This window comes from Helianthus annuus, chromosome 7 (genome assembly GCF_002127325.2).
Source record: "Helianthus annuus cultivar XRQ/B chromosome 7, HanXRQr2.0-SUNRISE, whole genome shotgun sequence".
NCBI lineage: Eukaryota > Viridiplantae > Streptophyta > Magnoliopsida > Asterales > Asteraceae > Helianthus > Helianthus annuus.
The window spans coordinates 134,055,221-134,071,430 of NC_035439.2; the positions used below are offsets into that span (position 1 = coordinate 134,055,221).

A 16,210-nucleotide genomic window follows, 5' to 3' on the forward strand; every position below is an offset into this window, starting at 1 on the left:
ATTACGTACGCTACAATCTCAGCCGTCCGATCATCTTTCCGCAATGAAAATCGCATGTTGTTTTTTTTTGTAATAATTTCGCATGTGATAAATTTGATGAAATAGCAGGTGTTTTTTTGTAACAATTTCGTATGTGTTAATTCAATTTCGCATGTGATAATTTTGATGAAATAGAAGGTTGTTTTTTTGTAACAATTTCGCATGTGATAATTTTGATGAAATAGCAGGTTGTGTTTTTGTAACAATTTCGCATGTGGTAATTCAATTTCGCATGTGATAATTTTGATGAAATAGCATGTTGTTTTTTGTAACAATTTCGCATGTGTAATTTTTGATGAAATCGCATGTTAAAAAACCAACATGCGAAATTGTTACAAGAAAAACATGCGAATTCAATGCGGGAAGATGATCGGACGGCTGAGATTGTAGCGTACGTAATGTACGATAAGCGCATTTGTACGTTAACCTACCCCTATATATATATATATTCATATATTATAACACTGATTTCAAAAGTATTTAATTTTAAAATGTGATTACATTTGAAGAGATATATTTCATATATTATTACACTGATTTAATAAGTATTTAATTTTTGGTTGTCTTCTTCATTAAATATATAGTCTACTCACATACAGACGTGACTCAGGTTCTCACCATAACTCTCTTATTATTGATCAGTCTATAAATAGGTGATCTTCTTATTTCAAATTACACAAAACATATTAATTAAATCTATCTCCTTCAAGATCAAACTCAATATGATTCCATTCTTATCTTCTACAAAATCTCTTCTTCTTTCACCCGTCAAACACTTCATCCATCACGACTTCCATGTTGTCGTTCAAAAGATGCCACTCATTGATAGGCTTCTTTTCATGGTGCGTATCTCCATGCATGCCGCTTAAATTTTCACTTTTTTTCTTAACTACAATATAATATAGTGGCAGATTTAGAAAATAATTATAAGGGTAACATTCAAAAAAATTTTAGTGTAAAGGGGCAGCGAAATCAAAAAAACGTCAAAAATATTTTTTTACATTACCACCGGAGCGTCAAAGGACAGCGGGAGCTGTATATCTGCCCTTGACGATTTATAGAGTAAAACCAACCCTTAAAGATTTGGAAACCTCCAACTTGGATGTGTATCCAAAGTTTACCTCACTTATTTCTCGGCTAGCAGGGTTATGAGACGGGTTAGTTACCGGAGATCCTGATTCCCTTATAAAGAGTTAAGCTCCTCGAACTCGTGGGTTAAGCCGGCCGCTCAGCCTTTCTTTAAGGACCTTAGACGGGTCCAACTTAAATTTTCAGTTACTTTGATAATTAAAATGGTGGTATTAATTAATAAATTAATTAATTGGAAGGGCTGGGCTTATATATATTATATATGTTGTTTTTGCAGATTATACACGGTGTTGATAAGTTAGGGATCCGGTGGTACCGTCTGCCAGTGTTCTTGGGGCTGGTATACCTAGCCATACGGAGGTATCTTCATGACGAGTACAATTTGCTCAATGTTGGGAAAACTCCGGTCGGTGTTCGGTTTAATCCGGTCGACTTTCCGTTCCGGACAGCTGACGGGAAGTTCAATGATCTTTTCAATGAAGGAGCCGGCAGCGAAGGGACTTTCTTTGGCCGAAATATGCCACCGGTTGATCAAAAAGAAAAGGTATAATTCTATACCTATGTCCACTACAAGACTCGAATACTAAATCAATACATAGAGATAAATACCAATTTATTCACAATAATACCACTAAGCTAGAATCCAAACCAACTAGCTTGAAAAATTGCTTAAGCAGTTAACTCAATTTAAGGTTAAAATATCTATGATACATGTGATGATTTTCCTTTAGAATTTAACACAAGAACATGATGAAGAAAATAATTATAAACTGTCATAAAAGAATATGAAACAAAATTATATCAATATATCTTTTGGCATGATTGCATAGCCAATCTCAATAGACATTTAGTTTTATTACAAAACATTAAACTATTTATTGCTAGCCAGTCTCAATATACATTTAGTTTTATTACAAAAGATTAAACTATTTATTGCAATGAACGTAAATAAATAAATTGTTTGACTTTTTTAATAAATGGTTAATATTATTTTAAAATTAATTTGTTACATACAGATTTGTTGTTATATACATAAAAACCATTAAACTTAGGTTGGTTTTCCCTTTAGAATTTCCTAAGTTTGTTACATAAAAACCTATAGAAAAAAAAATTTGTTACATAAAGTTTTTACAAAGTTTCTTCAACTTAGATGGGTTTCCCTCTAGAATTTCCATATATATAGGGTGATCAGTTGAGAAAAATATTTAATTGCGAAGAAAAAGAAAACATGTTACAAGTAAAACATTAAATATTTTCTCTGTCTCATTTATTATTATCTTTAACTAATTAATTAGTTGTAAAAACTATTATCATTCATAAAAAAAAAGTTTTGTCTACACACATCAAAATTTATCTTATACATTTTGAAATTTATCCTACACATATTAAAATTTATCTTACACATGTCAAAAATTATCCTACATTTTATCATACACAACTCACAATTTATCTTAAACTCTACCTTTTTGAAATATATATATATATATATATATATATATTGAAAATAAGTTACAATTTAATGTACGTAGTTGGCTATTAAAGAGGTATCCTACAAATTAATTATCTATATAAATTTACCAATAAACCCTAACAATAACAATAAATACAAATATTAAATGAAACATTCCTATTAGTTAAAATTTCTTTTTTTTCTTACAAAGAATTTCTTCTTATTTGAATCATTCACTATATATATATGGGGTAGAAAGAAACACCCTTGAGTTAAGAAAATTTAAGAAAACCTTATGTAACAAAAACAAATTCTAAAAAAATAGAGAATGTAAGTTACATGGTTTTCGAACATTCTGAGCCCAAAAAAAACATTGACTAGATATTTTTTAGAAAAAGTTGATTATTTGTATGTTACACTGTTTTTTTAGTATATGTCAGATGTTACACAAAAATTTCAGCTTAAAAAAAACAACTATATGTTTTTTTGGCTCAAAACATTTGAAAACATGTAACTTACATTCCCTAATTTTATTTGAAAAAAAAAGTTTGTTGCATAAAGTTTTTACAAATTTTTCCTAAGTTTTATCAATTTAGGTGGGTTTTCTCTCTATAATTCCCCTGTATATGGGAGGGTCAGTTGATAAAAAAAAAAATTATTATGACTAAAAAGAATAAATAGGACAACTGTAAAATATTAAATAGTTATATCTCTCTTTTTTATTACTCCCTCCGTCCCATTTTAGATGTCATGGGACCCACATTCACACAATTTAAGAAATATTTGAGTATTTTATTTTTTGAGTTGTAAAATGACAATAATGTCCTTAGAAATGACAATTAAATTGGGACAACAAAAAATGGAAGTTTGTAATGGTAAGGGCAAAACTGGAAATTATATTTACATTTTTGGAAATGACAATTAAATTGGGACAACCAAAAGTGGAAATTTGGACATTTAAAATGGGACGGAGGGAGTATTATCTTTGTCTAATTAATTAGTTATAAAAAGTATTATCATTGACACTAAATGTTTTTACTACACACATCAATATTTATCTTATACATTTTGAAATTTGTCCAACACATATTGTATTTTATCTTACACACATCCAAATTTATCCTACATTTTATCCTAAACAGCTCGTAATTTATCTTACACTCTAACTTTTTTAAATATATATATATATATATAGGTAGAGGATCCTGTAAAAAAGGCCTAAAGTGTGAGAAGGGTAAGAAAGAATCTCAGCCATTAGATCTTTTGATCTAATGGTTGAGATCAATAGGGACCAAATTGTAAAATATTTTCATTAATTTGGACTGATTTGAAATATCTAAGGCAATATAGTCTTTTAAACCCACTAGAAATTAGGTAATGCACATGTAACTCCCCCCCCCCCCCGTCTTTTTTAAACGTCAATAACTTTTTATACGTAACTTTTTTTAAAAAAAAATTACACCATAACATCGAGCGTTTTTTTATCTTTAATATGAGTACCATATTGCTATACTTATATAGAGAAAAAAAATATGTTTCGATCAGATGTTTAATCAATGAATGGTGTTATATACTTGCTGAATGGTTTATATACTTACTGAATGGTGTTATATACTTGCTGAATGGTGTTATATACTTACTGAATGGTGTTACATACTTGTTGAATGCTGAATGGTGTTATATACTTGTTGAATGGTGTTATATACTTGTTGAATGGTGTTATATACTTGTTGAATGGTGTTATATACTTACTGAATGGTGTTATATACTTGTTGAATGGTGTTATATACTCCCTATAATTAAGGTGGCGGATATGGGAAGTTTTTAATTAATTGAATTAATTGAAATGTTTAAATACAAAAGACTTTTAATGTACGACATTACTAAGAGTTTTTTTTAATATATACGTATATCTATATTGTTAATTCTTAAACTAATACATATGTTATAGTATGAAACATAAATGTACGATACTTATTTTTTAACTTTAAACACGTATTTTACACATATGTACACTAGAAAAAACATATTTAAAACCATCGTCTTCCTTTATTTACATATATATCTATAACAATACTTATGTTTAAATTTTAAACATGTATATTCATATATTTATCATTTAAGATTGGCAATATATCTTTTGCATTATCAACTATACATATATGTGTATAGAGTGGGGATCCTACGGAAAGTGTGTTTTTCCTAAAAAGTGTAAAAAGTCATAAAATACAATAATTTCAGGCATAAAACACACCTAAAACTCACAAATAATAGAATGAATATTACTAAAACACCATATTCAAACTCTAATAGTCCATAAAAACTTCAAACACACCATCGTAGAACTATGAATATAAAACACACAATGCTAAACAACATAAAACACAATAATATTTGTCATTCCACAATCAGAGCCTTAACATCTAAAACACAACACAAAACCCACATACATGATGTTTTAGTAGTCTTCATCATATTATTTGTGGGTTTTTGGTGTGTTTTATGGTTGACATTATGGTGTTTTATGACTTTTTACACTTTTTAGGAAATTTGGACTTTCTGGCCAACTCCTATCCTATATGTATATATATATATATATATATATATATATATATATAGGGGGGCTGCTAGAATGAAAACCACCTCGAGTTGTAAGAACCGCGAGAACTACACCCCACGGGTGGGCGTTCACCATGATTTTTTTTTACAACTAGATGTGTATATTATAAACACAGCCGTAAAAAAAAATTTTAACGCCGCGGCCGAGGGGGTAGTTTTTTACACCACAAGTTTGGTGTTTTTAATTTTTTTTCTTTTTTCTTTTTTTTCACCAAACTTGTGGTGTAAAAAACTACCCCCTCGGTCGCGTCGTTTAAATTTTTTTTTTACGGCTGTGTTTATAATATACACATCTAGTAGTAAAAAAAAATCATGGTGAACGCCCACCCGTGGGGTGTAGTTCTCGCGGTTCTTACAACTCGAGGTGGTTTTCATTCTAGCGGCTCCCTATATATATATATATATATATATATATATATATATATATAGGACAAAGATCCGTTAGGAACCACCCTTTATTGCGAGAACCGCGAGAACCAGTGTGAGCGCAAACAGTAATACCTAAAAAAATCTAAAAAACACCCAAAATTTTTTTTTTATTTTTTACTATTTTTTATATAAAAATCGCTACTTTTAGTATAAAAAAAAATTTTAAATATTTAAAAAAAAAAAATTTGGCTACTAAAAGTAGCGATTTGAACATAAAAAATAGTAAAAAAAATAAAAAAAAATTTAGATTTTTTTTTTGATTTTTTTAGATTTTTTAGGTTTTTTGGGGGTTTAGTTTTTAGCATTTTAGCTTGGGGGGGTTTAGGTTTTTGGGGGTGGGGGAGGGGGGTTTAGGTTTTTTTTTTGGGGGGGGGGAGGGTTAGGTTTTTTGAGGGTTTTAGTTTTTAGCATTTAGCTTGAGGGGGTTAGGTTTTTTTTTGGGGGGGGAGGGGGGTTAGGTTTTTTTTTTTTTTTTGGGGGGGGGGGGGGTGGGGGGTTTAGGTTTTTGGGGGGTGGGGGTTAGGTTTTTTTAGGGTTTTTTTAGGTTTTTTTAGCTATTTTAGGTTGTGTTCACATTGGTTCTCGCGGTTCTCGCAATAAGGTGGTTCTCGCATGAACCTTACCCTATATATATATATATATATATATATATATATATATATATATATATATATATATATATATATATATATATATATATATATATATAACTGACAGAAAAAACTCTGATTTTTCAAAAAAGAATTACATTTTTGCTTAGGGAAAATGTGTGTTTAGAGTGTTTCTCAAATTTCTCAATTAGGCTAGTTACTCTCACACGTTTTTAACCCTATATATATAGGGTAGGGTTCGGCTACAAAGTTCATTTTTCCTACAAAGTGTACAAAGTCATAAAACACCACAATTTCAACCATAAAACACACTTAAAACCCACAAAAAACAGAGTGAAGATTACTAAAACACAATAGCCAAACCGTAACAATCTATAAAAACTTCAAATACACCATCATAGAAATATGAATATAAAACACAACATGATAATCAACATAAAACACACTAATGTTAGTCATTCGATAATCAAAGCCTTAGCATCTAAAACACAACATAAACCCACAAATATGACATTTTAGTAATCTTCACTTTGTTATTTTTAGGTTTTGAGTGTGTTTTATGGTTGACATTATGGTGTTTTATGACTTTTTACACTTTGTAGGAAAAGTAGACTTTGTAGCAAACTCACACCCTATATATATATATATATATATATATATATAGAGAGAGAGAGAGAGAGAGAGACAGACAGACAGACAGAGAGAATCATTTCAGAACCATAAATATTTACAGAACTCGCAGAACTCCTAATAAACAATCTTTTTATTTATATATTTTTATGTTTAGGATAATTTTATCATTTATTATGTGTATTTTTACGATTACATACATGTTAAGAGTAATTTTATCATTTTTATATTTAATTTTCTAATTACACATATGTAATTAGTTTTTTTTACATATATGTAATTAGTTATGACACATATATATAATTTTGGCAATTAAACATATGTAAACTACTTTTAACATGTATGTAATCAAAGAAATACATATAATAGATGATAAAATAATCCTAAATGCAAAAACTTATATATAAAATGATTGTTTATTAGATAATAGATGATAAAATAATCCTAAATACAAAACCTTATATATAAAATGATTGTTTATTAGGAGTTCTGAAAGTTCTGTAGTTATTTAGAGTTCTGAAATGAACTCAAAGGGTTGAGTTCATTTCAGAACTCTAAATAACTACAGAACTTTCAGAACTCTTAATAAACAATCATTTTATATATAAGTTTTTGTATTTAGGATATTTTTATCATCTATTATATGTATTTCTTTGATTACATACATGTTAAAAGTAGTTTACATATGTTTAATTGCCAAAATTATATATATATGTGTCATAACTAATTACCTATATGTAAAAAAACTAGTTTACATATGTGTAATTATAAAATTACATATAAAAATGATAAAATTATTCGTAACATGTGTGTAATCGTAAAAATACACATAATAAATGATAAAATTATCCTAAACATAAAAATATATAAATAAAAAGATTGTTTATTAGGAGTTCTGCGAGTTCTGTAAATAATTAAATATTCATGGTTCTGAAATGATTCTGACTATATATATATATATATATATATATATAATTTTTTTATCCCTTTTGCTTTCAATGTATTTTCTTAGGCCCCTCTCTAAATATATTCCTCTAATGTTGGAAGCATTTAGGTTTTTGTTAATAAGGAATTTCTTTAATTCTTTTATTTGTGTGATTTGAACTCGATTTACAAACTTAGGTGTCTCTAAAAGTTTTGTCTTTATCAATGAGCCACCAACTCCATTGATAACTAAGGTTTAGTTATCTTCATAATTGTTTCATAAATACAGAGATCTCGTTGTAATAAGCTTTATAATCATACATCTTCCATCACGCCAATCGATAACATTAACACTCGAACATATACTCTCTATACAATTGCAAGCTAAGCTAGTTTTATATATGTATATTGTTTTGTAATAACATGGGGGTATGATTATATATTTACATATACAAATGACAACAGGGTGGTTGGATCGGAACTTTTTGAACCAAGTGATCTGAATAATAGATAATCCTTCAAAGTATAATTAAATAATTATAGTTTTTTTTCTTAAAGTTATATAATAATCTTTTTTTTTTAAATATAAAGTACATTCACGATTTTCCTTAATCATTGAGGAAAAAGCACATTACTTTTTGGGTATGTGCAAAATACAACAAATTCCTTTGACCATATCTTAAACTAAAACTATAGTAAGACATGTTAATGATGGCTTTAAAACACTCATATACAACTATTGGTTATTCTGGACCATACAATTCTCTTCCTTTGTCGAAATGAAAAACAATATAAGATACTTGTGTCATTGAGTAAGTCGGCATTTGTCTATTTTTGAGATTAATAAAATATAAACACCGGAATCGTTTTTAATCAACTTAGAAAATCATTATATTTAGCTCAACTTAGATTTCATAGAATATATTTAATTATTTATTACGAGCAGTGAACAACGTATAAAAACAACGAATTAATTAATCCGGCTTCTGCAATTTGAATATAATTTAATAGAGACAGGATTGATGCTAAGATAAATAAATATTAAAACATTGTCACTTTTTACACCTTGTATAATTAATGGAGCTGTTGAACTAACCAGCAATTATATAATGCTTCTTAAAAAATATCTTTTGTTCAGATTTTTAAGTAGATACTGAACATGAATCAAAATATAAATTATTGTGACTCATATATATCTTATTCTATTTGGTTAATTATCCAGTGGTATAGAGTAGAAAGTGTTTTTAACCTACGAAGTGTAAGGGCTCATCAAATCTGGCGCATGTCTTGAGACGAGAGGTATATGCATGAATATATATTTGCACAATAATTACACACAAGTTATCCAACGTATTGTCGTTCAAAAAAAAGTTATCCAACGTATATAAATAACTAAGCACAATATTACGCAACTTATATAAATTATAACTACGCACAATATTACGCAACATAAATTTCTTTCAAATCTTATAATTTTATATTTAATTTTAATAACAATAATCTTCGATTAGGGTCCGTCCATCCTTGTTCGCTTACAATGACCGGTTGGTAATACACCAATTGTGAAGACTAACGCACTACCATCGATACAGTTACAAACTTTCTATGTTTACATAATGATACTTAACTAATTACAAATACAAATTTTATATAAAATAGACTTTCTAATAATAATAATAATTCTAAAACTTTAACCTTCCATAGGCATACATATTCAAAGTTGGTCAAATAATTAAGGCTAACAAATTCGATGGTGCAAGAAAATGTATTCAACTACAAGTTTTATATATGCAGTTACTACAACCAGATCCTATGGTGGTGGCAACAAAGCTCTTGACACGCAGAGAATTTAAAGGTACTGGAAAGCAGTTCAACATGATTGCTGCTTCATGGATTCAATTCATGATTCATGATTGGATCGATCATCTAGAAGAAACCAACCAGGTTTACTTTACTTGCATGCGTTCAAGAATTTGTTGGTCTTCAAGGTGGTATAGGATTTTGAAAAGTGTTTGTATGTGGTTTATCAGAAAATAAGTGTTTCTAGGTAGTCCGCTACTAGTAAATCAAGCGGACTTTAATCAAATTTGTCATACAAGCGGACTTTAACCGTTTTTTTTTTTTTTTTCAGAATTATCATGCTAGCTAAAGTCCAAACAAGCATAACAAAGCTAAAAGCAGACTTTACAAAGTCCGCTTATATCATGAGCGGATTTTGTCAGATTTAGTTAAAATCCGTTAGAAACAAGGATACTCCCTTGAACCACCTACAACGCTCTTTGAAACCCTAAACCACCTAAACGACCAAAAATTAAAATTCATGCATTCGATCGTATTTATCTATCCTTAATCTACTAAAATACATGAAGTGTTAACATATGAATATGGATTTTTTTCAGATTGAGCTGAAGGCACCTGCAGAAGTAGCTAGTCAGTGCCCTCTTAAATCCTTTAAATTTTACAAGACTAAAGAAGTCGATACAGGATTTTATGGTATCAATAAAGGTCATATTAACATCAGAACTCCTTGGTGGTATGAAAACTTAATTATATCTCCTTTTCAACAAGTTTCATATATTACTACAAAAGCCAATAACATGTTAGGACATCATGATTTTATTTTAATATTTTTCAATAAATTATTGATTGCTAAGTACAATAAAAAATAGTGCACAGAAACAATAAAGATACAAAGTTATAAACATTTGAGTTCAAAGAAATAATATGGAAAAGCCGAAAATAGGAACTTGATTATACGGTTAATTAAGAAGCCAATATGACATTAAGAGGATGGATATTTCAGGGATGGGAGCGCGATATATGGAAGCAACTCGACTAAGTTGAAGAAACTGAGAACATTCAAAGATGGGAAACTAAAGATCGGAGAAGACGGCCTCCTCCAACATGACAATGATGGAGTTCCATTATCAGGCGATGTTCGTAATGGTTGGATTGGTCTATCAACCTTACAAGCTCTCTTTATGCTAGAGCACAATAAAATTTGTGATGCGTTGAAGGTTATACCTATTCAAACAATTTATTTCAAACTCATTAGTCATTCTCCTTTGAAAATTAACTAATCATTTTATCAGAAAGAGGATCATACTTTGAGCGATGAAGATCTATATCGTCATGCAAGACTAGTAACTTCGGCTGTCATTGCCAAGATTCACACCATCGATTGGACCGTTGAGCTTCTCAAAACAGACTTGCTTCATGTAGCAATGAGAGCTAACTGGTAAATTAGTTGAAACTACATTTTTTTATATTTTCAGGTTTTTTTTAAATATAAGCGTTTCAAGGAGATTTTTGTACTTGTCTTGGTTTCTAGCGAGTCTGCTAGTCAATGGAGCAGACACAATTGGAGTTCGCTAGTCATAGGAGTAGACTCATTTCGTTTAGTTTTGTCATGTCAGCGTATTCAAGTAATACGCTTGTCACGTTAACCAGAACACTTCCAAAATTGTGAAACTAGAACACTTCCAAAACCTTCTAGAAGCACTTATCATTTTGCTAAAACACCCAGAAATAAAAACAAAATGAAACTAATTATATAGGGTAATATCTAATTGTGTGTTTAATTTCTTGAAAATGGTATGATTCAGGTATGGGCTATTGGGTAAAAAATTCAAGGACAAATTTGGGCATGTTGGAGGAGCCATTTTAGGAGGTATTATAGGGTTAAAGAAACCCAATAATCATGGGGTACCCTACTCACTAACCGAAGAGTTTGTGAGTGTTTACAGAATGCACTCTCTCTTACCTGATCAACTTCTTATTAGGGATGTCAATTCAACACCAGGCCCTAACAAGTCTCTAAATGTGACCCAAAAGTAAGACCTTTCACCCTCTTATTTTATAAAACAATATTCAAGCATTGTGTTCATGATAGATTTACAGGGTTGATATGATAAATTTGATTGGGAAGAAAGGTGAGAACGAATTATCGAAAATTGGATCAAGAACACTAATGGTATCAATGGGACATCAAGCATGTGGGGCACTTGAACTATGGAACTATCCGGCGTGGCTTAGGTTTGTGGTGCCACAAAATGTTGATGGCACTGATCGTCCTGATCAGGTGGACTTACCCTCACTTGAGAGTAAGTATAGCTATTTCTCTCACTAAACTTGATCATATAAATGAGTCTTATGGCTCTATATATGTCTTATTCCATTTGATCAACTCTAATATAATTTGTTTATCATTTGAATGAAAGCTATAAAAGATGACAATATATATTACACAATTCTAACTAGTAAATTGGGCAATTGCGACCGAAACTTGCAACAAAAAGGGCGACAAATTAGTGATTGATTTGCGACAGAAATTATAACAGTCGCAAAACTTAGCAATTGCAAATTTTGCGACCAAGACTGCAGTTGCTAAATTCAATCGAAGATTACCCTGGGCTGCAAAATTTAACGGTCGCAATTCATGGAAAATTTGGAGATCAAATCGTCATAAATTTCGCGGCCAAGAATGTGGTCGATTTACCCATATGGATGTTTTTGCGACCACGATACCGATTACAAATTGGTAGTAAATTTGGCCATCTAAAATGGGTGGCGAATTTTGTGATCACTAATTTTGGTAGAAAAGTTTGTCGCAACGATTTCGGTCGCAAATCCTTAGCCAATAGCTATTTGCGACCAAAATTGCGGTGACAAATACCCAGTTTCTTTGTAGTGAAAACACTAAACCAAGATTTTATTTGTATGCATGATGGTGCAGTTTACAGGGATAGGGAAAGGAATGTAGCAAGGTATAATGAGTTTCGTAGATCACTTTTCTTGATCCCAATCTCAAAGTGGCAAGATCTAACAGACGATAAAAAAGCAATTGACACATTGCGTGAAGTGTATGGTGACGATGTGGAACAACTCGATCTTTTGGTGGGAATGGCAGCTGAGAAAAAGATCAAAGGTTTCGCCATTAGCGAGACGGCTTTTGTAATCTTTATCATCATGGCATCAAGGTACAACTCCAACAATAGCAAAACTGAAATATATAATTACAAACATAAACAAACTAAACCTATGCCACCCCAAAACTCAAACGAACGATAGACGAGAAATTTTAACGGTCGTTTAAAGGTAGGTGGCCATGACGCAAGCTCTAACCTTCAATCAGTTATTCGACGAATCCTCAAACAGCCATTTTAAAGTATGGAGCTATGACACAAGCCTTAACCTTAGCATGACCCCTAATTAATATAACAAGCCCTAATCTTCAAATGGTCATTCAGTGCAACCTCCAACAACATTTGTTTGAAAACGGTTTAAGATTAGATTGTTTGGGACTGTGTATAGCATGCCTCCTAATTAATATATTGATTTCTTAGGAGACTCGAAGCAGATAGATTTTTCACAAGTGACTTCACCGAAGAAGTGTACACAAAAAGGGGGTTGGAATGGGTGAACACAACCGAGAGTTTAAAGGATGTCTTGGATCGACATTACGAGAAGATGACTGATAAATTGATGAACCCAGCCAGCGCTTTTACGGTGTGGGATGCTCCACGAGAGCCTAATAACCCGATACCAATATATTTCCGTGTGCCTTGATGTCTCTTTGTGTTTTGTGTATATACATCTTATGGGATTCCTATCTTGTTTGTCTTCCTGTGGAATTAAAGAATGATAAATGGTACTGCATGTTGTTAAAATGAAACATATGTATGTTTTGGATGATATAATATGTAAGAAAGTATGGATTATATACATGAATAGAATGTGTCTGACACAAGAATGTAAAAGAAATGCCATTGATGTAGATAAGTGTAACTTATGATTTTCAAGATCAGAACGTGGCTAGATCGTCGTTCATTAATGTAACACCCCATAAACCTCGGCATGTCATTTTTGTTAGATTTACTCATTACACACATCAGAAAGACCTTAAGACTCAAAACATTTAGAGTAAATTACAACCGGTGTCCTTTACGTTTGTATCAAATTACAACCGGTATCCTTTAACTAAAGAAATTATAGGCTCTGTCCTTTATGTTACCAGTTTTTAACATGTTATGTCTTTTAGCCCTAACCTAGTTAAGTTTTTTGGTTAAGTCTTACCATGTGCCTCACATGAGGGCAACATGGTCTTTTCATCTCAATTTAACATGAATTTCGATTTCACCCTTGCATCTGATAACATCTGATTGTTCATATTCATCTCAAAAACCGTAGCTATTGTCTATATCTCTCAAAACTTCGATAAAAAAACCTTATAGAAAAAAGGAATGTGAATCAAACCTTGCAATGGGTGCCTTCATATGACAAGCACTAGAACAAAACGACATCAATGAAATTTACGGTAAGCTTCCAACATTATCGTAGTCAGTTCTTTTGATTGGTTTGATAAAAAAACAAAGATTAATTCCCAAATATTGTTTATTTATTTATTGGTTTGAAAAAAATAAGGGGATAAAAGAGATTTATTTATTTCGTTTTTTAATATAAAATTGGGATGACAAGACCATCTTGCCCTCATGCGAGAGGCACATAGTAAGACTTAACCAAAAAAACTTAACTAGGTTAGATCTAAAGGATATAACGTGTTAAAAACCAGTAACATAAAGGACAGAGCCTGTAATTTCTTTAGTTAAAGGACACCGGTTGTAATTTAAGTAAAGGATACCGATTGTAATTTACTCCTTATATTAATTGTCATTGCAAAACAGACAGATTGTGACAGTAGAGATACGTGGATATATGGCCACAATGCAACATAGCAAAGTTAGATGTTGATAGTAAAAACGACCACTGCTTACACACACTCCTAGACAGGTCTGTAGACTTTTCTGGAAGCCTGATTAAAATCTCATACGCAAATATATCAATCTCAGAATCCCAGAATGGTACATATAACAATAAAAATAATAATAATAATAATAATAATAATAATAATAATAAACATATTATTCTTAGCAATTATATTAGAACATAAATAATACAAATAGCAATGATAGTAATGATAGTAATAAAACAATCATATCTTTTCATATGTATAATATTTATGCATAACAACATTTATATTTATATATACTATAATTTGCAACATTTTGGTGCATTAAAGGTTGTACACCATGCTCTATTGGTGTTTTGTGCATGTAATGGTTGTATTTGTACAAAAGCTTTTGTGCATGTAATGGTTGTATTTGTACAAAAACATCATTTACAAGTAAATAAAGCAAGCCATTTATCAACCCTATGTTTTAGCCACGTTTACATTTACCTTTACATGTAACTTATCTCCTTTCCAGTCTCCACCTTCAATAATTACTCTCTCAACATCTCTCTTGTCATTTGAAACTCTCTTGATTTCGAAGCCGGTGTTGACCGGGGCTAGCCAAGGCGGAGATCGCCAGAGATCTCTAATTTGGTATTCTAGCCTATAATGATAAACCTATGTTGACGGAAAATAGACAGATTATGACAATAGAGATATAGCCACAATGCAACATAGCAAAGTTAGATGTTGATAGTAAAAACGACCACTGCTTACACACACTTCTAGACCGGTACGTAGACTTTTCCAGAAGCCTGATTAAAATCTTATACACAAGTATATCAATCTCAGAATGGTACAAAAAATAATAATAATAATAATAATAATAATAATAATAATAATAATATTATTATTATTATTATTATTATTATTATTATTATTATTATTATTATTATTATTCTTAGCAATTATATTAGAACATAAATAATACAAATAGCAATGATAGTAATTATAGTAATAAAACAATAATATCTTTTCATATGTATAATATTTATGCATAACAACATTTATATTTCTTTATATTTATATATATTATAATTTGCAACATTTTGGTGCATTAAAGGTTGTACACCATGCTCTATTGGTGTTTTGTGCATGTAATGGTTGTATTTGTACAAAAGCATCATTTACAAGTAAATAAAGCAAGCCATTTATCAACCCTATCTTTTAGCCACGTTTACATTTACGTTTACGTGTAACTTATATCCTTTCCAGTCTCTACCTCCAATAATTACTGTCTCAACATCTCTCTTGTCATTTGAAACTCTCTTGATTTCGAAGCCGGTGTTCATCAGGGCTAGCCATGGCGGAGATCGCCGGAGATCTCTTTGGTATCCTAGCCTATGATGATAAACCTTTGTTGACGGAAAATCTTAGACAAATCTATTTTTCTCTATGGTCTCTCTCTCTCTCTCTCTCTCTCTCTCTCTCTCTCTCTCAATACCTGGGGTGGCAACCTGTGTTGCAGCTATGGCGGAGGGTTGATTGTTGTCATTCAAGGCTGTGATGATAGGAATAAAGGTAACCTCAGATCGAAGCCATGATCCAAGTAAAGGCAACGTGTGTTGTAGGAAATCCGAGCCTCTTATCATGTTTAGTGTAAAATAATTTTCTTGGTTATGGTGGTAG

The 16,210-nt window shown here is 30.8% G+C and overlaps 1 protein-coding gene across 1 annotated transcript; it reads left to right on the forward strand.

Annotated features, from left to right (window-relative positions):
* Window positions 1–756: 756 nt before the first annotated feature.
* On the forward strand, window positions 757–13,515 carry LOC110896133 (alpha-dioxygenase 1). Its single transcript, XM_022143574.2, has 10 exons — window positions 757–881; window positions 1,406–1,672; window positions 9,586–9,735; window positions 10,191–10,324; window positions 10,595–10,808; window positions 10,884–11,029; window positions 11,397–11,624; window positions 11,692–11,894; window positions 12,527–12,770; window positions 13,137–13,515. Exons 1-10 carry the CDS (start codon window positions 762–764, stop codon window positions 13,357–13,359), a joined length of 1,929 nt encoding a protein of 642 aa, XP_021999266.1. The 5' UTR covers window positions 757–761; the 3' UTR covers window positions 13,360–13,515.
* The last annotated feature ends 2,695 nt before the right edge of the window (window positions 13,516–16,210 follow it).

Excerpts from the sequence above, each read along its gene's own strand:
- LOC110896133 (XM_022143574.2), top strand. The coding sequence starts at position 762 with ATGATTCCATTCTTATCTTCTACAAAATCTCTTCTTCTTTCACCCGTC. Across the intron at positions 11,895-12,526 it reads GGACTTACCCTCACTTGAGA|TTTACAGGGATAGGGAAAGG; the intron begins GTAAGTATAGCT and ends ATGATGGTGCAG. Across the intron at positions 12,771-13,136 it reads TTTATCATCATGGCATCAAG|GAGACTCGAAGCAGATAGAT; the intron begins GTACAACTCCAA and ends TTGATTTCTTAG.